The sequence below is a fragment of the Chanodichthys erythropterus genome, chromosome 3, assembly GCF_024489055.1.
Source record: "Chanodichthys erythropterus isolate Z2021 chromosome 3, ASM2448905v1, whole genome shotgun sequence".
Taxonomy (NCBI): domain Eukaryota; kingdom Metazoa; phylum Chordata; class Actinopteri; order Cypriniformes; family Xenocyprididae; genus Chanodichthys; species Chanodichthys erythropterus.
Window position 1 is genome coordinate 45929340 of NC_090223.1, and position 26314 is coordinate 45955653.

General features: G+C 43.1%; 1 protein-coding gene across 1 annotated transcript in view; it reads left to right on the forward strand.

The window, feature by feature from the left end:
- The first annotated feature begins 415 nt into the window (after positions 1-415).
- baiap3 (BAI1 associated protein 3) overlaps positions 416-26314 on the forward strand; it is a 70904-nt gene continuing 45005 nt past the window's right edge. The window contains exons 1-2 of the mRNA XM_067376102.1: positions 416-536; positions 19707-19868. Coding sequence (XP_067232203.1) covers positions 19720-19868 — 149 coding nt within the window. The 5' untranslated portion in view covers positions 416-536; positions 19707-19719. The remainder of the gene's footprint in view (positions 537-19706; positions 19869-26314) is intronic.

Genomic DNA, 26314 nt, shown 5'->3' on the forward strand with positions numbered 1-26314 from the left:
CAACACTCATGCAACCATTATAGAGAATCTATTATTCTCTATACAAAGCAGCTGACTTGCTGTAGCTACAAATATCGACACTTTTTGCACGTTTTTACCTGCTGTTTGTGGTTTTCCATATAAGTCTGATATGTTTGTCATTTATTTAATGTTGTAGCACCTGGACTACACATAAAAAAAGAAACAGACTCTTGTTCTGTAACAGTATAAAACACGGCAAAGCCGTTTTTTCTTGGCAAAGCGGCTGACAGCCCCTCAGCAACAGCTCGAGGCATGCAAAGTAGTCTTGCACTTCCCTTTACCATATATGGATTATACCGGTGCGCACGAGAGCAGACGGAAACGTCTCGGAGAAATTAAAACGTTTTCCTGTCATCAGATGAGGACAAATTAAGGTTTACTGCTTAGTTGACATCTCCCGTCTTAAAGAGATATACCACCAACCAGTTGCGTAGATTTCGATGGGAGAAGAAAAGTCTGAGACGCACGGAAACAGTCGCGCGCGCATCGCACAGCAGTGAATGAGAAATCCACAGGTGAGACACATTTCTATGGATTTATACGTGCATTGTGCAGCGTGAATGATATTCATTAATTTAACACTGGGAATTATAGACTAATAAGCATGAGCGGGAAATATTAGGCTACTAATCTATTTTCTGAGAGTACAAGTGTATATGTTGTTTGTTTAGTCTTGCTTTATATACCTCACTCATGTTGTTACAGGATTTCTCTACTAAACTAAATATATTATTTAAATAAATATAACACAATATTTGTATTTTAGTCTGCTTAATATCTTATTGTGGTGTTAAATTGCGTTTTAGATGCATTAAAGAATTGCTTGAGATTTTTAAAGCATTTGATTTAATGTTGTTGCGTTCAGATCTCTGTTTATGTCTTATAGTTAAACACCTGTAGCTATGTCTCAACAGATGTTATGGGTGGCTCTCAGAGGGCGCTTTTTTGTCTAGATTGACTAACAATGAAAAAAAGAAGAAGAAAAATTGCCCAAAAACTGAACCATCATCTTGCTTCTGTCATATTCAAAGAGCAGTCACTAGATAAAAGTAAATGAATTATGGTTTTATGTGTTTTGTTGGTGTATTAGGTGATGCAGTGTTCCATATCATGTTCAGTTGTCCAGACTGTAAATTATAATGAATTAAATAGTATAAAACAGCCCCACAATCTAAAAATATTTTGTTTTCCAAATCAGAAATTTAAAAAAATGTGCAAGTTTCAAAAAAAATTGAAAGATGTGTGTCTGGATAACTTGGAGTAATTATAAAAATGTTCATTTAAATGCGAACACGTATTCAATTTTACCCCAGAGTGTTGATGGTGCACAAGGGAGTTAGTTTCCAAGACAACAACACATATAGACAGAAGATAAGGTAGACAATCCAAGAAGCAAATTCTAAATCAAATGTAGTATATTCACTTAAACACAGTGCAAAAACTTTTCAGTACAATGCAAAAAAAAAAATAAAAATCTCATAGAAAAAAAATGCTTTAGAATAAAATGGAAAATTGGACCTTGGCATTTATTCATAACAGTGTTTTGATGATTTTAGTGAAATGAATGTGAGTGGAAATGAATTCATAAATTTTCTATGATTGTAATAAAGGTTTATTCTTGTATTCATTGAAAAATCATTTAATAAATGGTTGAGAACTCAGAAATATCATATACAAGATTGAGGTATCAATATGAAAAATACGTCTTCTTCCATAGAGAAGCAAGCGCTCAGACATGAGCTTGTCCCAGTGTAATTGAATGTGAAAGCTCGGCAGACTTCCCTTTGGTCTATGATTGACAGTTTAAATCTGTGCTGTTCTTAATGGGGGCTCGAGCAGACGTGTGAGCAGAGCTTCCTGCCACAGGTGAAAGACAGCACTCCATTCTCTCATCTGTCTTTCTGTGAGTTGCTGTGAACGTCTCAGTACATCTATAGAAAGACAAGTGGAATTGTCTTACTTTAATACCAGCGACTATGTGTTTTAATGTGCTGCAGTCAGATGCCGTTTCGGAATTGAATAATCCTTTGATTTGAAGTTAAACTGTATTTTATTAGAGCTGTTAGATTGCAAATGTCCATCCATTTCTCATCCCTCTCTAAAATCATGATGGATCGTCATCATTTACCCTTTATTTTGGCCAATAATCAGCTGTTCCACTTTAATAGAATGACATTTACTGCTTCATTCAAAAAGGCTTCTTGAAAGTTGCTGTTGATTTGAGTACTTATAAGTATTCCACTCTTAGTCTAACAGTGGCCTGTTAAAACCATGACTGTAAATGTTAACATAAATCTGTAATGTTATTTTTTTATTCTGTCGTATGAAATAAGCATCACATGGTAAATTTCCAATGATATTATGCTATGAAGTGGACTTTTTGTAAAAGTTCAAGAGCAGTGAGTGATTTGATTAACATTAAAATTGCAGACAGTAGCAGGGTTATTAGGATGCTGTCACTTTAAGACTGTATTCACACACAGATTGTGCGTTTCGTGTTTGTGTGCCCTTAAGACATAACCGACTATTTACTAGGACTGGGACAATAAATGTTGCAATAAACTGAGAAATGATTCTGAATCAATTCTGAGATTTTCCAAATGCATCATGATTCTCTCTCGAATCAAATCTGAGCTTAGTTTTTAACAGCAGATGGCCCTCTAGGCTAGTTTTTTAACCTCACGCTCAAATGCTCATAAATAAGAGCGCTCGTGCTTTCGGCTGAGTCTAGGAATGTACTTGCACGTCAGAATGCTTTTATGACACGAGATTAATGTAAACAGCCCACTGTAATTCGCTTCAACCCTTTCAGACTTTATGAATGATTATTTTATAGGCTGTTTCTAAAGAATGCACTGCTGTTAAAAAAAAAAGCTCAGAATTGATTAGAGCGAGAATCGCGATGCATTCGGAAAATTGAATCCAAAATCATTTCTCGATTTATTGTTCAAGCCCAACTATTTACTAGGATACTCACCAAGACAGGCATTTTTTTTGTCATAATTTTGAGTGAATTTGTCTATTGAAGCACAGGAAGGCATGAAAGAGAGCTCTTAGCCATTTTTTTTGTGTTCTTTAGCTACTGCAGTTGGCAGTTCCATCAACAGCTGTTGCTTAAAGTGCCTATTTACATTGGAAAGGTTCAAACTTTCAAGATGATGCAGCACTGACTTGTCGACTGTACAGAGCGTTGTTCACATTCTTGTTCACAACATTGTTAGAGTTAAAAAATTGTTACTGGCCAGCTGGCGACTGACACAATTTCATATATTTGCCAATGCCGATTTTTACTCTCATTTGGTGAGTGTTAATTTTAGGCCCTGCATACATGACATGCTGCTGTGAGCAAGTAAGTCATGCTGCTTCTGTACAATATAGCGTACATGATTTACCCATACCAGATCTAGACAGGTGGAGCTGGGGAAGGTGGAGGGTTTCTGAAAGTGCGCTGCAACTGCAACAGCAAATTCTGACCAAGTATTTGAAGGTTGAGCAGCAAGAGATAGAGAATGATGTGATTACTTTATGTTTAAGTATATTGCAGTGTTACCTCAGCAACAATATCAAACTCTATTGAAATTAGTTGTGTGTGTCCAGTCTCCTATAGAGAGGGCTATTTACATTGCTGCCTATAGCTAAATACACAGTACAGGACTCAAACATGTTGATTGATTTAAGCTGATGACTAGTTTGCAGCAAATAGTCACAGATCACAGTGCTCGCCAGCCAATGAAGTTCATCTAACAAGCTGACTTGACATGACTGCATGATGACATGTTGTCAAGTATCAGCTGTCCCGTTTGTATGCCTTCAAGTTTGTGTGAGAATGTATTCAAGGATCAGGGAGAAGAACACACCTAGTCAGTGATCACTTGTATAGTGTGCGCACACCAGGAGACTTTTAGTGCCTGCAGGGAGATATTTTCAGTCTTGTAGTGTGTGCTTGGCTTATGTGTAGAGGTTTTAAAATCATTTGATGTGCCACGATGGTTAGGATGCTGCCTTAGAGGCAAGTTGCCTATGTAGGCAATGAAGCAGCTCACTAGGTTTTGGAACAGGGCTAATATTTCTCTTCTGTCATTGTTTAGCATCCAGTTACACAACACACTCGGAGTAAAAGTCACCGGACGTCTATCTGATTTGTTCCATCACATGGTGAGTGCAAACGTCAACGCTCAAATGCATCTTGGACAGACAGAACTATAGCTATTCTTATTTAGTTTCATTTCAGAGAGACCAATAGGTCTTCGAGTCGGATCGATCCCAATTGTGAAACGTCTCTGTGGTACTATGCTTGACATTAACGTTGATCAACACTGCAGATTGGCCCTGTGAAAATGGCCTAGTGGGGAATAAGCTGGCATAGATCCCCTGATGGCCCCATACACCTTTATCACAGGCTGAAGGATTATTGGTCTTATCGGCTCCTAGATCGTAATGATATGAGCCCAGTTCCTCCCCTGTGCTGTCTGCCCTGCATTAGTGTTTCCTAACCATTTTTTGTCTTAGGACCCCCACAGCCCAGCAGTAGTAGTAAGTACCAATTCATTCCCAATTTCCCATCAAACCAGAGATATGTTCCTTTTGACTTATATTATACTGAAATAATTTAGAAGCAATTTCAAAATCTACCTCTGTTTAAAATCTTTGTATGCAAATAATGTTCTGTTAAAAGACAATTTCACCATGTCAATTTGAAATGTTTATGATAATATATATATATATATATATATATATATATATATATATAAATATATATATATATATATATATATATATATATATACACAACACACACACCTATATTGTCACATTTTCCTGGTTAAATAAACATATTTAATCCAAAATATTAACTTAAGGCATTAACAATTTAAACAATAGGCTTATATTTTATTTGTGAACTGAACACTGAAACACTGGTAACAGACATGAAGATGTACCTTTAATTTAACCAAGCTGATTGCTCACTAAACCCCTGTTTACTTACTTTTTAGTTAGTCCTCCTATTTAGTCCTCCAATTTTAATTATTCAGACCATTTCACGAACACGCACAAAAACATGAGGCAGGATTTGTAGCACGAACCAATCATATCCAATCATAGCGCAATAGAGACATTGCCTCCTCTTACGTGACTTTCCCAAATTCATTCTCAATTACACCCCACCAAACCAACCGCATTAAACAGCAAAATCGCATACTTTCCTTATTACTATATAGGTGAAAAACAGTATGTGACAAAAGAAGTATGTCTGAATTCATAGTACAGTACTATATATGTATTTTTGATCAAATAAATACAGCCTTATTGTGAAAAATTTTGAAATTGGTGATACCGGACTAGAGAAAACAAAGAAAAGGCTGTTGTCTTCCCTTTTGCCAAATAGGTAGGTGAACTTCAACTCCCATAATGCGCTGGGAATATTGCCCTCCAAGGCCACTCCCACCAGTCTGCTGTGGATACGTTTGATCAAAATCAAAAACTGCCTTGCTTTAGTAAGAAATACTTCTTAGCAAACTTTTGGTGTCGAAATGTACAAGAATTCAAATAGGTCACATTTAGCGGGAGTGAGTTACTTTCGGGTTTCCAGTAAAGGATCCAGCCTGTTGTTGGCAGTGTCTAAAGGCTGCAAAGAATGCAAAGAACGCTGTGACGGGAAATCTGAATAACCTCAGAGTTTGTAGTCAACATTTCAAACTGGATGACTACAAACAGTGTTGGGGAAAGTTACTTTTAAAAGTAATGCCTTTCAATATTGTGTTACTCCTTAAAAAAAGTAACGTACTCGGTTACTAACGTAACCTCGGTTCCCTGAGATACGGAACGAGTACTGCGTATGGGGAAAGGTCTCCCTTTTTCCCCGCTGCTGAAGCCTTTTTCAATAACGCAGTGTAACTGCACCGTCATTGGTTCACTCATAGACAAGTTGTTGAACCAATGGCGGCGCGGCATAGCTGCGCGGCCTATGGCGACAAAGCGCGCGAATATTCCCGCCGAAATGGGCGGGGTATAGGGCTATATAAGCAGGCGTTTCGCCATAGGATTTCAGTGTCAATCGACTGAAGCGACGACCCTGAGCCGCAGCCTCGTGGCACGGCAAGTGACGCAGTACTCGTTCCGTATCTCAGGGAACCGAGGTTACGTTAGTAACCGAGTACGTTCCTTTCGATACTTCACTCGTACTGCGTATGGGGAACGAATTCAACCACGCCGTGCCACGGCTGGGAACGATATAGCTTGCATTTGGCCACCCAGAGGGGGCAAAAAGGACAAGCGGAGGCAAAGCCTAACCGAACCCATGGTTACACTGAAGGAAGATACTTCCTATGGTGGCGTGAAGCGGGACCTGTTGGAAGCCGCTAATCACACCGACAGGACCCGAGCTTGTAAGGTCGGGACATCGAGGTGATAGAACCTGACAAAGGTGGACGGCGAAGACCAGCCGGCCGCCTCACAGATGTCTTGGATGGAAACTCCGTTGGACCAAGCCCACGAGGAAGCCATTCCTCTAGTGGAGTGGGCCCTGACTCCTATGGGGCAATTAGTGCCCAGTGAGGAGTAGCACAGGTTAATAGCATCCACTATCCAACGGGAAATGCGTTGTTTCGAGACCGGAGACCCTTTGGTGCGGCCGCCAAAACAAACAAAGAGCTGATCCGACTGTCTGAAAGACTGTGATCGGTCTATGTAGGTCCTCAATGCCCTGACTGGGCAGAGTAGCTGCAGCTCTGGTTCGTCCGCCGAGGGAGGAAGAGCAGAGAGCGAGATGACCTGAGCTCTAAACGGAGTTGAGAGCACTTTAGGGACGTAGCCATGCCTAGGTTTCAGAACGACCTTAGAGTCACCAGGCCCGAATTCGAGGCACGCAGGGTTCACGGAGAGGGCCTGCAAATCGCCAACACGCTTTACCGATGCTAGTGCTAGTAGCAGAGCGGTTTTTAGCGTTAGGGGCCTGAGGTCGGCTGAACCCATTGGTTCAAATGGGGCTCCTTTCAAGGCCCTGAGGACCAACGAGAGGTCCCAGGAGGGAATAGTGAGAGGGCGAGGAGGATTCAAACGCCTAGCACCTCTCAAAAAACGGATCACGAGCCCGTTTCGTCCCACCGATTGGCCAGCAATAGGAGCGTGGAACGCTGCAATGGCTGCTACGTAAACCTTAAGCGTGGAAGGGGAGCGCCCCATTTCCAAGCGTTCTTGGAGGAAAGACAGTATGGAAGATACGTCACTCTCCACAGGGTCTATGTTGCGTGTTGAACACCAATCAACAAAGACTGACCACTTCTGGTCGTAGAGGCGCCTCGTAGATGGGGCTCTAGCCTGAGAAATGGTATTTAGGACGTCCTCGGGGAGGCTAGTCGGCTCCCATCGAGGGACCAGAGGTGCAGAGCCCAGAGCTGCGGCTGTGGGTGCCAGATTGTTCTGTTTGCCTGAGAGAGGAGGTCCCGTCTCAGGGGCACGGGGCTCAGAGAGAGAGCCTGAATAGCTCTGAGGACCAAACCTGGTTCCTCCAGAGCGGGGCCACCAGAAGGACTCTGTGCTGGTCTTCTCTGATACGCCTGATGACCTGGGGGATCAGTGCGATCGGAGGGAAAGCATAAAGGAGCGTGCTGGGCCATGTGTGGGCCAGAGCATCTACTTCCTTCGAGAAAATGTTGGGCAATGAGAGTTGTCTTCTGAGGCGAAGAGGTCTACCTCTGCCTTCCCGAAGAACTCCCAGATCGTGAGGACCACTTGGGGGTGGAGCATCCACTCGTCGGAGGGGGATGTTGCTCCGTGACAACATGTCCGCACCCAGATTGTTCCTGCCAGGAACATGAGTCGCTCTGAGCGACTGAAGCCTCGGAAGAGCCCATTCCAGCAGACGTTTCGCCAGAGCGCATAAGCGGCTGGACGAAAGACCGCCTTGGTGGTTCAGGTATGACACCACCGTCATACTGTCTGACCGAACTAGAACATGACGTCCCGTCAAGTAAGCCTGAAAGAACTGAAGGGCTTTCATCACTGCTAGCATCTCTAGACAGTTGATGTGTAGATGGCTTTCCTCGTGGCTCCACGAGCCGAAGGCCGGTCTGCCCTCGCACACAGCGCCCCAGCCCAAGTTGGAGGCGTCTGTTGAGAGCACCGTCCTCCGTGAGACCGCCTGTAAAGGGACTCCGCGTTGGAACCATACTGGATCCATCCAAGGTTTCAGGGCTAGAAGACAGGCCCGATTGACCTTGGAGACATCGGCGGCCGTGCCGCCATGCGCTGGGAGGAACCCGGAACTTCAACCAGTACTGAAGAGGCCGCATCCGAAGAAGGCCTAGCTGCAGCACCGGGGAGGCGGAAGCCATCAGCCCTAGCAGCCTCTGGAAAAACTTCAGAGGGAGATAGGCTTTGTTCGTGACAGATGCCGTGAGCTGCTGAATTGCCAGGGCGCGCTCTGGCGAGACTACTGCCGTCATACGGACCGAGTCGAAAACTGCTCCCAGAAACGAGATTCGTTGAGTGGGGCATAGCGAGCTCTTGGCTAAGTTGACCCTGAGACCCAGGCATTGTAGATGGCTGAGGAGCACGGATCTGTGGCGTTCCAGCTCGTCTCGCGAACGGGCTAAGATGAGCCAGTCGTCGAGATAATTCAGAACCCGGATTCCCATCTGTCTCAGAGGGGAAAGCGCCGCGTCCATGCACTTGGTGAAAGTGCGGGGAGCCAGAGACAGCCCGAAGGGCAGGACCGTATATTGGTATGCCACCCCTTCGTATGCGAATCTCAAGAATCGTCTGTGACGGGGGGCTATCTGGATGTGAAAATACGCATCCTTCAGGTCCAGCGAGCAGAACCAGTCCTCGGGGCAAATGTGCGCGAGGATCTGCTTCAGCGTCAGCATTTTGAACTTCCGTCTCATGAGGGAGTGATTCAAAAGCCTGAGGTCTAGGATGGGTCTGAGACCGCCATCCTTTTTGGGGACCAGAAAGTAGCGGCTGTAAAAGCCTGTCTCGCTCTCTGACGGAGGAACCATTTCCACAGCTCCTTTTTCCAGCAACGACATGACTTCCCCGGCCCGGAGGACATGAGCGTCGTCCGGATTGACCGATGTTTGAAGCACCCCGGCGAAGCGGGGGGCCGTCGTGCAAACTGGAGCGAGTAGCCCTGGTTTACGATCCCCATGACCCATTCTGACACATCGGGGATGGCCTGCCAGGCTCGGCCCGAGTGGCTAGGGGTTGAATAATGTTGGGTGACAGACCGCCGTTGAGAGGGTCGTACACCGCGAGGGGTGGAAGAGGAAATTTGCTCTTTTGTGATGAGGTAAAAATTTGTCCGCCGTGAAAACGGCGTTTGGAGTGGGCGCAACAGGTGTGGGCCCAGCTGTCACTTGGAGTATGTTTCCCACGCCCGGAAATAAACGAGGCGGAGGGGAAATTACCCGTGGGAGCTTTTGGGGTGGTCCGGTCGTAACGGGACGGTCCCCCATCCTCTTCCTGTCCGACGAATCAGGACGACTTCGGAGGCACCGGGTCCAGCACAATCCTGGGCCGGGGTCCCTGGCGCCTCGGGAAGGGAGGGCGCTTCGCAGGGCGCGAGCGCTGGCGATGCTCCTGGGGCGGCGCTGCCTGTGTTGCAGGTGGGGCTGGTTTGTTCTGCTGAGCCGGCGCAGTCCTGGGGCGGCTAGACGCAGAAGCGGAGCTGGAGCGCTTAGGCAAGAAATGCCTCATAGCCTGAGACGATTTCTGCGCGGCAGTAAAGCGCTCAGTGAAGCCATCCACTGCAGGCCCGAAGAGACCAGAAGGCGAGACCGGGGCGTCTAAGAAGGCCGTCTTGTCTAGGTCTTTGATCTCCGTTAGGTTGAGCCACAGGTGGCGCTCCAACACGACCAGGCTGGCCATGGAACGACCGATGGCCTGGGCCGTAGCCTTCGTAGCTCGCAGGGCAAGATCCGTGGCGCTGCGGAGATCTTTGAAGGCTGGCGCGTCGATTCCAGACTCATCCAGAGAGCGGAGGAGTTTGGCCTGGAATGCTTGAAATATGGCCATGGTGTGGAGCGCAGAGGCAGCTTGGCCCGCCGAGGTGTAAGCCCGTCCAGCCAGAGTAGAGGTGGTCCGACAGGGCTTGGAAGGAAGGGCCCTCTTCGTCTTCCAACCCACAGCCGCGGGAGGACAGAGGTGAGCAGCCACCGCTTCATCTAGGGGTGGCAAGCGCTCGTATCCCTTCTCCTCGGGCGCCGTCGACGGCGGTGAGGGCGGAGCGGTGCGTAGTGTGGAGGCGGGCAGAGTAAGGAGCGCGCCACGACTTCGTCAGCTCTTCGTGGACCTCAGGAAAGAAGGGCGCTGAACGCTGGCGAGGTGCTTGGCGGCGGCCTGGCAGAAACCATTCGTCCAGGCGGCTGCGAGACGGCTCCTCTGGAGGGGCCCACTCGAGGTCCAGCTCTTCAACGGCTCTAGACAGGATGCGGAAGAGCTCGGCATCCATGCCCTGGCCATGCTCGATGGGTTCCAAGGGAGGCGGTGGAGCGGGGTCTTCCGGCTCGCCAGCCCATCCTTCCGCTTCGGAAGCCGCAAGAGACATGGAGTCGTCTTGTTCGTCGTCTGTTCCCCCGAATGAGACGAGGTCACTCGCTTCTGCGGAGGGACGCTGCTCAGGGCGAGAGAACAGAACTGGAGAGAGTTCCCTGGGAGGAGAGGGCGAGGCACGCGGGGGCTGGGCCGGCGTGAGCTCGCTCAACTCCTGGCGCTGAGTCGCACAACCCCCCAGTCTTTTCCTCGCCGGACCGCGGGAGGAAGGAGACGGGAGGGCGCGAGCGGCGAGATCGCCCTCAGTGAAGAAGGCGACCCGCGAGCGCAGGGAAGCGAGACTCATACACTCGCAGTGCGGGCATGAGTCTCCAGCGAGCGCGCCGTCTGCGTGGGGCTTGCCCAGGCAAGCGACACACTCGCTGTGTCCATCGTCGTCGTGCAGGGGGCCCTGCAAGTACCACATGAGTGGCGGGGCATCGTGAGACGCCGCTGCCGTGAAAACGGCAATTGGGTGGCTCTTTTAGAGCGGCGAGGGCCGCGGAAGCTCTTAAAGCGGTGAAAACCGCTGGAAATCGCTTTTTAGAGCGGCGTTTAAGCCGCGGATGAAGCTCTCAGGCGGCGCGCCGGATGGCGGCAGGGGGACGCACAGGAAGCGGCCGGAAGCGGGAAGCGGGAGGCGGCGGCTCGGCGACGGCGCTAGAAGCTGCAGTCCGCGAGGGCGCCGGCGCTTTCTTCCACCGGCGAGTCCAGGCGAGTCCGCTGCGGGAGCCTCTTCAGACGGCGGCGAGAGCAGAAGGCGGCGAGCTTCTTCGGCTTCAGGCGGAGATCAGCGAAGAGAAGTAGATGTCGTCGCTGAAGGAGAAAACACTGAAATCCTATGGCGAAACGCCTGCTTATATAGCCCTATACCCCGCCCATTTCGGCGGGAATATTCGCGCGCTTTGTCGCCATAGGCCGCGCAGCTATGCCGCGCCGCCATTGGTTCAACAACTTGTCTATGAGTGAACCAATGACGGTGCAGTTACACTGCGTTATTGAAAAAGGCTTCAGCAGCGGGGAAAAAGGGAGACCTTTCCCCATACGCAGTACGAGTGAAGTATCGAAAGGGAACTAATTTTGTTACTTAGTTACTTTTATGCAAAGTAATGCATTACATTACTTTTGTGTTACTTTTTCTCAACTGGACTGGGCTGTTTGTTTATTTGTTTTTATAACAACAAAAAAGTTATATTTTTGGCAAATGTAAAGGCCCTTTCACACCAAAAGAGAAATGAATAAGCATCAGGCTGAAGGAAAGCAAATTCACGCCTGTACAATAGAGGGCGCAGCTCAAACAAACCCTTCAGCTGTGCTTCTATTCTGGAGCACAGAAGAATAGGATGCTGGAGAAGTAGTAAATGATTAAATGTATGCCCACATTTAGTCTAGAACTAGTCTAGAATAATCATGCCTCTGCACTTTCTCCTGATTTCTCTTAACTTGGAGACAGGAAAGTTATCAGTCAATAAATGGGAAAACAAAGTAACTTGCGTTATTTGAAAAAGTAACTCAGATATTTTGTTGTAAATGTAAAAGTAATGCGTTACATTACTAGTTACTTGAAAAAAGTAATCTGATTACGTAACTTGTTTTGCATTACCCCAACACTATATATATATATACAGTGGGTACGGAAAGTATTCCATAAGGAAAGTATTTTTCACTCTTATATTGCATCCATCTGCTAAAATCATTTGTTCATTTTTTTCCTCATTAATGTACACACAGCACCCCATTTTTGGCATTTTTGCAGATTTATTAAAAACGAAAAAATGAAATATCACATGGTCCTAAGTATTCAGACCCTTTGCTCAGTATTTAGTAGAAGCACCCTTTTGATCTAATACAGCCATGAGTCTTTTTGGGAAATATGCAACAAGTTTTTGACATCTGGATTTGGGGATCCTCTGCCATTCCTCCTTGCAGATCCTCTCCAGTTCTGTCAGGTTGGATGGTAAACGTTGGTGGACGGCCATTTTTAGGTCTCTCCAGAGATGCTCAATTGGGTTTAAGTCAGGGCTCTGGCTGGGCCATTCAAGAACAGTCACAGATTTGTTGTGAAGTCACTCCTTCGTTATTTTAGCTGTGTGCTTAGGGTCATTGTCTTGTTGGAAGGTAAACCTTCGGCCCAGTCTGAGGTCCTGAGCACCCTGGAGAAGGTTTTCATCCAGGATATCCCTGTACTTGGCCACTTTCATCTTTCCCTCGATTGCAACCAGTCGTCCTGTCCCTGCAGCTGAAAAACACCCCCACAGCATGATGCTGCCACCACCATGCTTCACTGTTGGGACTGTATTGGACAGGTGATGAGCAGTACCTGGTTTTCTCCACACATACCGCTTGGAATTAAGGCCAAAAAGTTCTATCTTGGTCTCATCAGACCAGAGAATCTTATTTCTCACCATCTTGGAGTCCTCGAGGCGGGCTTTCATGTGTCTTGCACTGAGGAGAGGCTTCCGTCGGGCCACTCTGCCATAAAGCCCCGACTGGTGGAGGGCTGCAGTGATGGTTGACTTTCTACAACTTTCTCCCATCTCCCGACTGCATCTCTGGAGCTCAGCCACAGTGATCTTTTGGTTCTTCTTTAGCTCTCTCACCAAGGCTCTTCTCCCCCGATAGCTCATTTTGGCTGGACGGCCAGCTCTAGGAAGGGTTCTGGTCATCCCAAACGTCTTCCATTTAAGGATTATGGAGGCCACTGTGCTCTTAGGAACCTTAAGTGCAGCAGAAATGTTTTTGTAACCTTGGCCAGATCTGTGCCTTGCCACAATTCTGTCTCTGAGCTCTTCAGGCAGTTCCTTTGACCTCATGATTCTCATTTGCTCTGACATGCACTGTGAGCTGTAAGGTCTTATATAGACAGGTGTGTGGCTTTCCTAATCAAGTCCAATCAGAATAATCAAACACAGCTGGACTCAAATGAAGGTGTAGAACCATCTCAAGGATGATCAGAAGAAATGGACAGCACCTGAGTTAAATATATGAGTGTCACAGCAAAGGGTCTGAATACTTAGGACCATGTGATATTTCAGTTTTTCTTTTTTAATAAATCTGCAAAAATGTCAACAATTCTGTGTTTTTCTGTCAATATGGGGTGCTGTGTGTACATTAATGAGGAAAAAAATGAAATTAAATGATTTTAGCAAATGGCTGCAATATAACAAAGAGTGAAAAATTTAAGGGGGTCTGAGTACTTTCCGTACCCACTGTACATATAATCCTATGATTATTAATGCTTTTGCTTTGTCCTTTACATAGCAGCAAACTAAACATAACTATTTACACATGTGATGATTAGTGTTGGCAGTCTAGAGATGATACTGGTTTGATCCAAAGCACTATCATGGTGGTTGCTTCATTATATAAAAGGCAATTCTTGTTAGCAGTTCCTCAACCCAAGCACAAACTCAATTACATAACATAACAAAAACTTACATATTAGAACATTAAACATTAAGTAGTCTCTCCATATCTCATCATATCTAAAAAAAAATGCATAAAATAACACTTTTTCAACATTTACTCTCCCAATTCAGCCTGGTGAAAAGCATGATGGGAAGTGAAGGTCTTGTTTGATTGGGTTACTTGACTGAAACATGTTATTTCAAAATGAAAACATCAGGTGAGTACTAGTAACCATTTCAAGTCAGTTTAACATGAAACAATCACATTTGAACCAGAAACAATGGTGTTAAATCAAAATAAATTGTTTAAATAAAGTGATCAGCATCAAAAAAACAAAAACAACAACAACAACTATTTTATGTGTATATATATATATATATATATATATATATATATATATATATATATATATATATATATATATATATATATATACAGTATATACAGTGTATATCAATATATATATATATATATATATATATATATATATATATATATATATATATATATATATATATATATATATCCAAGTAATACATGTGTCTTCTTTGAAACAACGTTAATCTGAAGTTAAACCTGCCTCATGGTAGGTTTAATTTAAGCCTCAGTTTAGTCCTGGAGCAGCTCTAGTCTTCCTCCAGGAAATCCAGTTTATTAAACTCTGGACTATACTAAGTCTAGGACTATTTTAAACCACGACAGAGAAAGCAGATTTCTTTTAATCTGGTTTAAAGGGCCATTTTATTCTAGGACTAGGCTTAATCTCTGTCCGGGAAACCGTCCCTATATGAATACATTGTTTTATGCCAAACAGAGGGAGAAAAAACTGAAAGAAACTGCCTTTGTCATGAAAACCTGGGAGCTGTCAACAGTCTTTTGCTGTCACACTTTTGATCTGGCATAACACAAGCAAACCCATGTCACATACCTGCAGCACCAGCTCTGCCCCTCTTCTGCCCTGATCAGCAGTGTCTGTCTTTTGTCAGTCAGGTTAGAAACTGCTTTGACTCATGGGTCTCACTTGGGGGGGGGAAACTCAGGGTATTCCACACCCACACAACCAATAAAGATGACACATTTTGGGAAAGAATTGTGGGTCTGATTTGATTGGATTACATTCTGGCTAGGCAGGTTAAAATATTAAATTTATGTGTATATCATTTCATTATTGAAGTGAAAAAATTGGCACCCTTACAGGCAACCTTTTACCCCACCATTCAGAGCTTCATAATGAGAAGGACACTTGACATTTCTCCAATTTATGAAATACAGGAGACACGGTTATGGGCCGTCTCTCAGTGCTTATCCAGAAAGACTTCATTGTGAGAGAAGAGAGCGGTGATTGCGTCAATGACAATCACAGGGCCCGCCATCATAAATTATTATAAAAACAGTATTCCTGTTGGATTAGTGGGTAGAGAGAATAAATAGGAAATTGGGTAAAGAGCGTTCATATGTTCCTAGCACATAAGATTTATGTTGAAATATCTCCAAAGTAATGCAATACGGAACTTTATTTGCTCTCTGATGAAGCCAGAATCATACAACATTGTCTATTTAGTGACATATGCTAGTGGAGGCTCACATCTCACATAAAACAGGTAAATACTGACCTGAAAAACCTCATTGTAGTCTGAAAGGTCTTCTTGGGATGACATATCTTGTCAGAAAGAATTTGCCACAAATAAATGAAGGTTGAGGAACAGGCACTGGTGAGGCTTGTGTGTCAGACTGGCGAAAGCATTATACAGCAGCCTTGCCTCATTTTCCTTGACAAAGATCAGAAGGTTAACTCATCTCTATGAATGAGAATGAAAATCCATATGCCAAAGCAGTCATTCAGCCTTTGTATATGAATGAGAGTGGGAATCTATGTAAAAGAAGATTATGAAATCAATAAAACAATTTGGTAGCAATTGGCGAAATTGAAATCGATAAACCTGAAGCTAAGGAGAGAAGCATATCAGCAATATTGCTTATCTGCTGGGGGCACTCTTAACTTTTACTTTCAAGTTTAGGAATAGAAGATGATGTTGAATCTTTCCCAGAATCCTCTGGTCAGTGTTGCCAGCTCAAATGCCCCAAACAAATGGTGATATAAGCAAAACAAGAGCTTGATTTGTGCAGCTTTTGTTGAATCCTGTGTACCTGCATTGGCCGTTCCTCTCGCTCAACCGTTACCATAGAGACCCCGCCGTCCCCAGCGGAGAAGCCTTTGACTGCCAGGCTTACCATCTCTATTGAGCAGCGGTGTCATTCACGTGGCCTAAGAGCCTTTGCGAGGGACAGCAACTCAGCGGGGACGACCTGGTGAGAAGGAGCTGATGTTCCTGCTCTCGGCCATGGCAACGTTCCCTTGGCAGCTGTTGTCTTGTGTTTGGTAGCATGTCAGTTCTCGCCTTTCATGGGAGCTGATGCCTGAGACAGAGTGACATTCAATTCAGGTGGCAAAGTGCGTAATTGAAATGAGTTCACCTGGGAAGCAGCTGCTCGGTGGCCTGGTGCTAATTGCCACCAGCAAGAGCTGAGAATTCAGGTGAACGCACTGTGGTGTCTTTCTATGCGCATTACGCTCGATTCCAGCACAGCGACTGGTGGAATCTGCTCTGTGGAGGGAGTCGAGAAAGATGCTGGGAGTTTGATAGACTGCTTTGCTTTGTCTCATCTTTCAACATTTCTTAAATGCACGTCTGGTCGGATTAAAGGAAGGTGAAAAGCAAACACATCCTCTTCCCATGTCTTGCAGGATTAATCAAGCTGAGAGAAACCACACATGATCATAAACCAAACCAAAGGTGGGAATACATTATACCACTTTTGCCCAGATTTTTGCCCTGATTTGCAGTCTGGAGTGGACAAGTTGATGCTAGTTTAGTATTTCAAACATGTTTGATAATTTGAGCTGATTTTATACCACATTGTTTTCATTTGTCAGGCATCATGAGTTTGTTGTGTTCAGGACAACTTTAAAGTCTAGATGGCGTGTGATCTTCAGTCATTGAGTCATTGAGCCCGACACGTGCTTGTGTACTCTTACTCATTAAAATGCTCCGATACAAAAAAAAACGAAACTATATCATGCTGCATGTGTGAAACATCTGAAGCACGCACCCAGAAAGCTGCCTCTCAGACAGCGTGCGAATAACCCATTAAATTGAGTTCTCTTTCATGTCTTCTTGTGCTTGAATGGACAAATTCACACTAAATTTAGTCGAAATGCCCATATAGGCAAGTGTCCTTGTGAAACATAGTAGTGTAGGGAGCAAAATTAAAGGTTATAAATAATGTTCTATGACTTTAAATAGTATTTGGGGGATACTATCACGAGAACAGCACCTCATGATTTAGATTGTGGGAGAGAACAGTCTTTGTGGCAGTTGTGATAGTGGAGAGAGAGATGAGATGCACTCTTTAATCGGCTGTGGCCAATTCATGATGTTCACCTCCAATAAACAAGTGTTGTGATCACCAGAGTTCCTTTTCAGTGTCCACCATATAGCGGTGATAAACTGATCAACAGAACAAAGCCAAGAACCCACAAAACAGCACTGGGTAAGAACTGTGAAGCTAGCATATAACCCACACACGCGTTACGCATTGAGAAAGAATATGCATGTGTAACAGTATGTTGGATATGTGACAGCAGCCTAATAAACCTACTGCTGTCTTTGTCCTCAATGTTAATCTAACAATAAAAGACAAAGAGAAAAATCACTCACTGCTCTTGACTGAATAACTTTTGTAACTTTAATAATGATTAATCTATATTTATTTTATACAGTGAAGACTATGCAGTGTTATTTTACATGTGTATACCTTATTCAATTTCTGTACCTGAAAATTGTCATGCTTCACTAGTATCTAAAAATATGAACAACTGGCCCAACCAGGCCAGTAGGAAAAAATAAATAAATAAAAAAAATCCTTAATGTCCTTAATCCTTAGTGTATTTACTGTGCTATTAAATTAAAGATAAAATATTTACAAGCAATAATTTAAATATAACAGCAATAATTTTAACAGTGAAAGTAACAGTAGCTCCTACAATACATTTTAACAGGCATAATTTATTAGGTGTGAAAATAATGAAGGAAATACTTATTTGCTAAGTAAAATAATTTGATTCATATTCTTTTGGTTCTCTGCCCAATATTTTTAAAAATGAAAATGCAATGAAAATACAGGTTTCGGCAAGTACTGAAAATGAAAGTATCAGTATCGGACTCATTCTGGGAAAAGTTCAGTTGTGCAACCAGCATGGGCTAAGACAGGGGAGCCTGATCCTGCTACTGGAGGGCCACTGTCCTGCAAAGTTTAGCTCCAACCCCAATTAAACTCAGCTAATTAAGGTCTTCAGGAATCTGCAGGAAGGTGGTCCTCTAGGAGCAGGATTGAATCCTTAGACTAAGATGCTTTTTTTTTTCAGGTGGGTTGGATACAAAACAACCCTGCAAATGGCCTAAACTAGCTAAACTGGTCAGTGTTGCAGTTTACCCAAGGAATTGGGCTACTTTAACACTGTTGCCGTGGGTTGTTTTTCATGTCCACGGGTTGAAGCGACCCCAAATAACATGATATTTAACCCCTGGAATGCAAATTTTAACGGGGAAGATTGGGCTTATTTTGGGTTAGTTTGGAGTAGCAATTGGGCAGGTTTTGTTGTGAAAACCTGGCAACCCTGCAACTGGTAACCAGCATGAATTACTAGTTTATTGCATCATCTTCACAAGTTCAAGGTGTTTTGAGGCACCTTCATGCTGTATCCAAGACTTAGTCAAGCTAGACTGCAATATCCAGCATAGATGTTGCAATATAAACTGGTCTAAACTGGTTTACGGTGAACTAAAATGCAAAATCTTCAGAAAAATATACCCTAACTCCAAAAACCTGACAATCCGATGTAGTATTATGACGTAATGCACCAGGGATATGCTATATCTCAGAGTAAACATAGAGTCATTGCATAGAAAACAACTGATATGACAGAGGGCTTCAGAACTCCTCCTCGTAACATTTAGAGATTTGACAAAGGCAAACTGTCATGAGCTGAAAGAACCATTTGTACATCTGCATGTGACATCTCAATCAAAATTATTCTCCTTCACTTATTCTGTCAGTCTCTTACACCCCCCCTCGCCCGCCCCCCTTGATTCTTTCTCTGAATAGAGCCGTTGCTTTTCCTGAAGATGTGAGTGAATGTGGCTCATTAGTGAATCATGTACCCAGTGAGTCCGTACCTAGAAGTGGCTGTTCTGTGCTCTCAGACTCAGGTTAAGGGCCTTGAGTTTAAGCCTGTGGTTCCAGTCATAACTGTATTAAGAGCCTTTGCTGAACTCTCACAATCTCCATCTGCACCACATCTGAGATGTCGGGGTGAAAAATTTGCTGCAGTCCTGACATTGAGAGTAATTGCATGCTTCGCTTCTCACACAGATGACCGCTTTCAGTGGCAAAAGACAAATGCGCCTGACACGTACGTCAATTAACACTGGACAGCAGCCGCATGCGCCCTATGCAAAGCGTGTTTATAACTGGATTACGAGAGGGAGGAATGATGCCTGTAATTACTCATCGTGCCTGTTGCGAGCACAGCCAATGGTCGGCCCAAGAGGTGGACGCTGGGTTAATTGTCCCCCCCCCCCCCCTTCCGAGAAGTGCTCTATGATAATGGCCCCACACGTCCCCTCATTCTGTCACCTTTCCACCTCCTATGGCGTAGCTGATGCAATGTGTGGTATTTTCTGCAGACAGTGAACAAGCATGTCGACACTGCTGGATCTGAAGAGCAGTGTGCTCAGGCAGGTGCAGAGGAGCCAGTCCCTGAGGGCCAGGAGGGAGCCACCGGCCAGCACCAGCGCTGAAGGGAGTCCCCCGACGCTCGCACGCCGCTCTGGCACCATCGTACACAGGTGAGTCTGTACCATGAGAGCACACTCTTAAAAATTAAAGCTCCCATTTAAAACTAAGGCTTGGTTTCACAGACAGGGCTTAGGATTAGGTTTCAGTTCAATTAGGACATTTAAGTAGCTTTTATAAACGTGCCTTAGAAAAAAAAAAACATTACTGGTGTGCATCTTGAGACAAAATAATGGCACCGACATAAATTACAATGGTCCCACTTTATATTAAGTGGCCTTAACTACTATGTACTTACATTTAAATTAATCATTTAATACAATGCACTTATTGTGTACATACATGTTTTTACATTGTACTTATAGTTTAAAAACACCTGCATGTAATTACATCTGTAATTAATTTCTGTAATTACATTTATAAATATAGCTGCAAGCAGCAATTACGGGGCCAAGCACAAAAATGGCACAAGAAGCAAGCCAACATGGCTGGGAGCATCAGACCAGCAGTAGTGAGCAATTAGAAAAAAAGTTATTAGCATTTTTGTCAATTTTGTTATATCTTTTGACCACAAGCTGGCGCTGGTCCGAAACTTCTCAGGCTCCTTCAGTGCATTGTCCTGATGACCCATACCAAATTTATGAATTTTGGTCAAACCCATCAGAAGTTATAAGCAAAAATGGCATTTTTAATATCTCCACTCCAGTAGGTGGCGCTGCGCTTGAAACAGAGTATGCTGCCTCAGGTCATGCTTGTGAAGACACATACCAAGTTTGGTCTGAATATGTCAAAGCACTGAAGTGATACAGCTTCTAGAGTCGTTTTTGCATCATGCCTCAAATTCTTTGCTCTGGTATACGAAAACGGTTTGACATATCGACTTGAAATCCATAACTTTTTGTCGGCATGGTCTGACGATGACACGGTTCAATTTTGGTGAAAATCGGAGCAACGGTCTAGGAGGAATTCGAAAAAGTAGGTTTTTAAAGAAAAACAATATGGCGGACAGGAAGTTTAGCTGACTATGGCAAATTTGATATCTTTGTTCTCAGCATGACCCAAGGAATCTACTGAGACCAGTTTCATTACAATTGGTGAATACAGTCAAAAGTTATTAGCATTTTTGTAAATTTTGTTATAACTTTTGACCACAAGGCGGCGCTGTGCCGAAACTTCTCAGGCTCCTTCAGGGCATTGTGCTGATGACCCATACCAAGTTTTGTAAAGATACGTTAATACGTTCGTAAAATACAGCATTTTAGCACAAAATTCAAAATGGCCGACGGACAAAATGGCTGAATTGGGAAAATTGGATATAATTCGACTCGGCATGATTCCCCGAATCCAACGAGACCAAATTTATGATTTTTGGACAAACCCATCAGAAGTTATAAGCAAAAATACCCATTTTTCATATCTCCGCACCAGTAGGTGGCGCTGCGCCGAAACACTGCATGGTACCTCAGGTCATGCTTGTGATGACATGTACCAAGTTTGGTCTGAATACAATAAAGCGTTGCGGAGATACAGCCTTACTTCTGTTTTCGCAAGCACTACGTACAATTCGTTCGTTAGTTTTTCGAAAACGGTTTGAGGAATCAACTTGAATTCCATAACTTTTTGTCAGCATGGTCTGAAGATGATCTGATTCAATTTTCATGAAAATCGGAGTAACGGCCTAGGAGGAGTTCGAAAAAGTAAGTTTTTCAGAAAATTCAAAATGGCGGAAACATTTTCATGACGGAAAATGACGTCATATGGTGCGTTCGATTCGTCTTGAGGCAAGGAATAAGAGGAAGAATTGTGTTTCTAGCCCTTATGGTTCAAAAGTTATTAACATAAATATAAGTGCAAATTTGGACAGCTGGTGGCGCTAGATGGATTGAGTTAGAGACTCCAAATTTGCTATGGACAATGGTCAGACTGTTCTCTGACTGTGTGCCAAATTTCACAACTTTCCTGCAAGCGGTTCTATGGGCTGCCATAGACTTCAATAGCGGAAAGAAGAAGAAGAAGAAGAATAAATATAGCTGCAAGCAGCAATTACGGGGCCAAGCACAAAAATGGCACAAGAAGCAAGCCAACATGGCTGGGAGCATCAGACCAGCAGTAGTGAGCAATTAGAAAAAAAAGTTATTAGCATTTTTGTCGATTTTGTTATATCTTTTGACCACAAGCTGGCGCTGGTCCGAAACTTCTCAGGCTCCTTCAGTGCATTGTCCTGATGACCCATACCAAATTTATGAATTTTGGTCAAACCCATCAGAAGTTATAAGCAAAAATGGCATTTTTAATATCTCCACTCCAGTAGGTGGCGCTGCGCCGAAACAGAGTATGCTGCCTCAGGTCATGCTTGTGAAGACACATACCAAGTTTGGTCTGAATATGTCAAAGCACTGAAGAGATACAGCTTCAAGAGTCGTGTTTTCATCATGGCGCAAATTCTTTGCTCTGGTATACGAAAACGGTTTGACTTATCGACTTGAAATCCATAACTTTTTGTCGGCATGGTCTGACGATGACACGGTTCAATTTTGGTGAAAATCGGAGCAACGGTCTAGGAGGAATTCGAAAAAGTAGGTTTTTAAAGAAAAACAATATGGCGGACAGGAAGTTCAGCTGACTATGGAAAGTTTGATATCTATGTTCTCAGCATGACCCAAGGAATCTACTGAAAACAGTTTCATTACAATCGGTTAATATAGTCAAAAGTTATTAGCATTTTTGTAAATTTTGTTATAACTTTTGACCACAAGGTGGCGCTGGTCCTAAACTTGGTATGCTCCTTCAGGGCATTGTTCTGATGACCCATACCGAGTTTCATAACGATACGCTAATGCGTTCGTAAAATACAGCATTTTAGCACCAAATTTAAAATGGCCGACGGCCAAAATGGCCAATATGGGAAAATTGGATATCATTCGACTCGGCATGATTCCCCGAATCCAACGAGACCAAATTCATGATTTTTGGCCAAACCCATCAGAAGTTATAAGTAAAAATAGCCATTTTTCATATCTCCGCACCACTAGGTGGCGCTGCGCCGAAACGCTGCATGTTGCCTCAGGTCATGCTTGTGATGACAGTTACCAAGTTTGGTCTGAATACGATAAAGCGTTGCGGAGATACAGCCTTATGTCTATTTTCGCAAGCACTACGTACAATTCGTTTGCGTGTTTTTCGAAAACGGTTTGAGAAATCAACTTGAATTCCATAACATTTTGTCGGCATGGTCTGAAGATGATCTGGTTCAATTTTCGTGAAAATTGGAGTAACGGCCTAGGAGGAGTTCGAAAAAGTATGTTTTTCAGAAAATTCAAAATGGCGGAAAAATTTTCATGACGGAAAATGACGTCATGTGGTGCAATCGATTCGTCTTGACCCAAGGAATCAGAGGAAAAAAGAATTTTGTTTCTAGCCCTTATGGTTCAAAAGTTATTAACATAAACATAAGTGCAACTTTGGACAGCTGATGGCGCTAGAGGGATTGAGTTAGAGACTCCAAATTTGCTATGGACAAAGGTCAGACTGTCCTCTAACTGTGTGCCAAATTTCACAACTTTCCCGCAAGCGGTTCTATGGGCTGCCATAGACTTCAAGAGCGGAAGAAGAAGCGGAAGAATAATAATAAGCGTACGGAACGCCAACAATAACAATAGGTGCCTAAGCACCTTCGGTGCTTGGCCCCTAATAAGCGTACGGAACGCCAACAATAACAATAGGTGCCTAAGCACCTTCGGTGCTTGGCCCCTAATAAGCGTACGGAACGCCAACAATAACAATAGGTGCCTAAGCACCTTCGGTGCTTGGCCCCTAATTACACTGTTGACCCATCCCTTAACCCTTACCTATACCCTTAAACCTACCCATACCACCAAAGCTTCCCCTAACCTTACCTGTATCCCACCTCAGTAGCTGCAAATGTGTTTTGCAATTCAATATGAACCTAATAAGTACATTGCACTTATTTTTTTGTTGTAAGTACATAGTAGTTAAGGCCACTTAATATAAAGTGGGACCATTACAATATATCAGTGCAAGTTGATTTCAGTTAAAACAGCTCAAACATGCATTTTAATCTGGGACTAGGCTTAAAGGTGCAATGTGTAAATTTTAGCTGCATCTAGCAGTGAGGTTGCGAACTACAACTAACGGCGCACACCCCTCCCTTTCGGAGAAGCTATGGTGGCCGTCTGGCTGACACAACACAAAGATGTCATCGTCTGAGACAGCAGAGTATCCTGTGTGAAGCAATGAGGTTTCTTCTAATAAACCAGACGCCTACTACTACTACTACTACTACTGCATATTCAACGTAGTGACGATGCACGCAGCCTCTAAAAACACAAACATTTTAGAAGAACAACATAGTGACTAAACACGCTCTGTAGAGCAGTTTGTCCGTTTAGGGCTGCTGTAGATACATGCCTGCACATAATGGTGACTTGACATGGAGGGGGACCCACGGTGTATGTAGATAGAAATGGCTCATTCAAGGTAATAAAAACATAACGGTTCATTATGTAAGGTCTTTATACACCACTGAAAACATAGTTATGTATATTATATTGCATTTCTGTCAATAAATCTTCCCAAATTTTACACATTGCACCTTTAAGCTGTGTCTTTGAAACCAGGGCTAAAACCTGACACCGCTTAACACTCTTCCTTATTATCATTTACTTTAGAATGTCTAAAAGCGAGGTGAAACACAGCCAAGGATTGAAAACCACTGCTTTAAAGCAACAATATATATATATATATATATATATATATATATATATATATATATATATATATATATATATATTTTTTTTTTTTTTTTTTTTTTTTTTTTTTTCTAAAGAAAAGAATAGTCATAATCTCCAAAAAAACACAAATTCATTTCAATTTGAATTTGTATGTATTGTGCTTTTTACAATACATAGTTCCAAAGCAGCTTCATAAAAAATATTGCCTTGCAAACCTCGTAGAGAAGGAAAAGGGAGGGAAAAACTGAATATGATAGTGCTGTCAAATGATTAATCGCGATTAATCGCATCCAAAATACATACATACATATATATTAAATAAATACATGTATGTGTGTGTATTTATATATACATAATAAATATAAACAATACACACACGTATATTATGTAAAGAAACGTTTATTTTGGATGCGATTAATTGCGATTAATCGTTTGACAGCACTAAGGGAACCTTCTCACACAACACTGGCAACACATTTATTCAAAGTACAGATTTATTGAAAACAGATGTAATACAGTCATAGAATAATATAGTATAATATAAAATTATACTTGTAAAAGTTGATAAAACTCACTCACAGATAACTTACCCCAGACTTTTTAACAGTTGTGTACACATTTTATAATTTACTATCTGCCTTTAACTAGAAGAAGCAGCAAATCATGTTTTTTTGATTAATTTCCTTTCCCAACCAACAATTAGTTACTGAGAAAGCGGCTGCACTTTATTCATTTTGAAAATGTGGTTTTCACCCATGATCAACCTGTCAAATGTGGATTTACCAGGTGTGTAAACTAATAGCGAGTTAAAAAGGATAAGCACTTCAATATGTCCTATCCCAACCGGTCTCAAACGATACAGGAATGAAATTGCACTCATAAAGTTCAATTTCGTGGTTGCTTTAACAACCATTATTTTTTAAGAGTGATACAGCCAAGGTTAATGCAACAAAATAAGAAACGGAGGCTATTGTTTGAATGTTCTTAATGTTTAGCGTTTTGTATTGATCTATTAACTTCCCCCAGATCTTAACAGATGGTGGGATATCTGATATCCATGAAGAGGCCAGTGACTCATTTAGCTCTTGAACGCCTGCTACATTTATTGTACATTCATGCTTTGAGAATGACTCAATCTCGACACCTTGCTCTATCACATTTCAATTTTATCTGTGTTAACAATTCAGTACAAGAAGGCCTTTGTGCGGATCATGCAACAATTACATTCTGGCTCAACGCAGTATCACAAGGCTTTTTCTTTTCCATTCAGGCCAGTTTTTTTAGACAATTTCCAGGCAGCAAAGATAAAAGTGGTTTGGTCTCTGAGGCTAGATAAGAACGATAATGCAAGGCAGTTTGATCTTTACGAAAAGGCAAAGGAAGTCCTAAAACCAGAGGCTATAAATATATCACGGCTAAAATGTTTTCCAGCACTTCTCCAGCAGTGCTACAAGAACAGAACATGTTTTTCTACCCTATCTGGACATGTTTACTGCTCTAAATACCTGTAAAGACCTCTCCCTTTGAGCATGGACACCTTTTTTTGTGTCTTGGGTTGCATGACCATTCAATGCCATAGCATCAAAGTTATGTCCACAGACATGTATGTGGTTAATGGGTTCACTGCTGTAGGTAAACAAAGTTGATTGTTTTTCATCCGTCCTCTCGGTCTGTCTTGTTTTGATTTCTTTTTTCAACTGATTTCAAAGCCAAACGTAATGATGGGCATATGAACCTTGAGGTTTCTA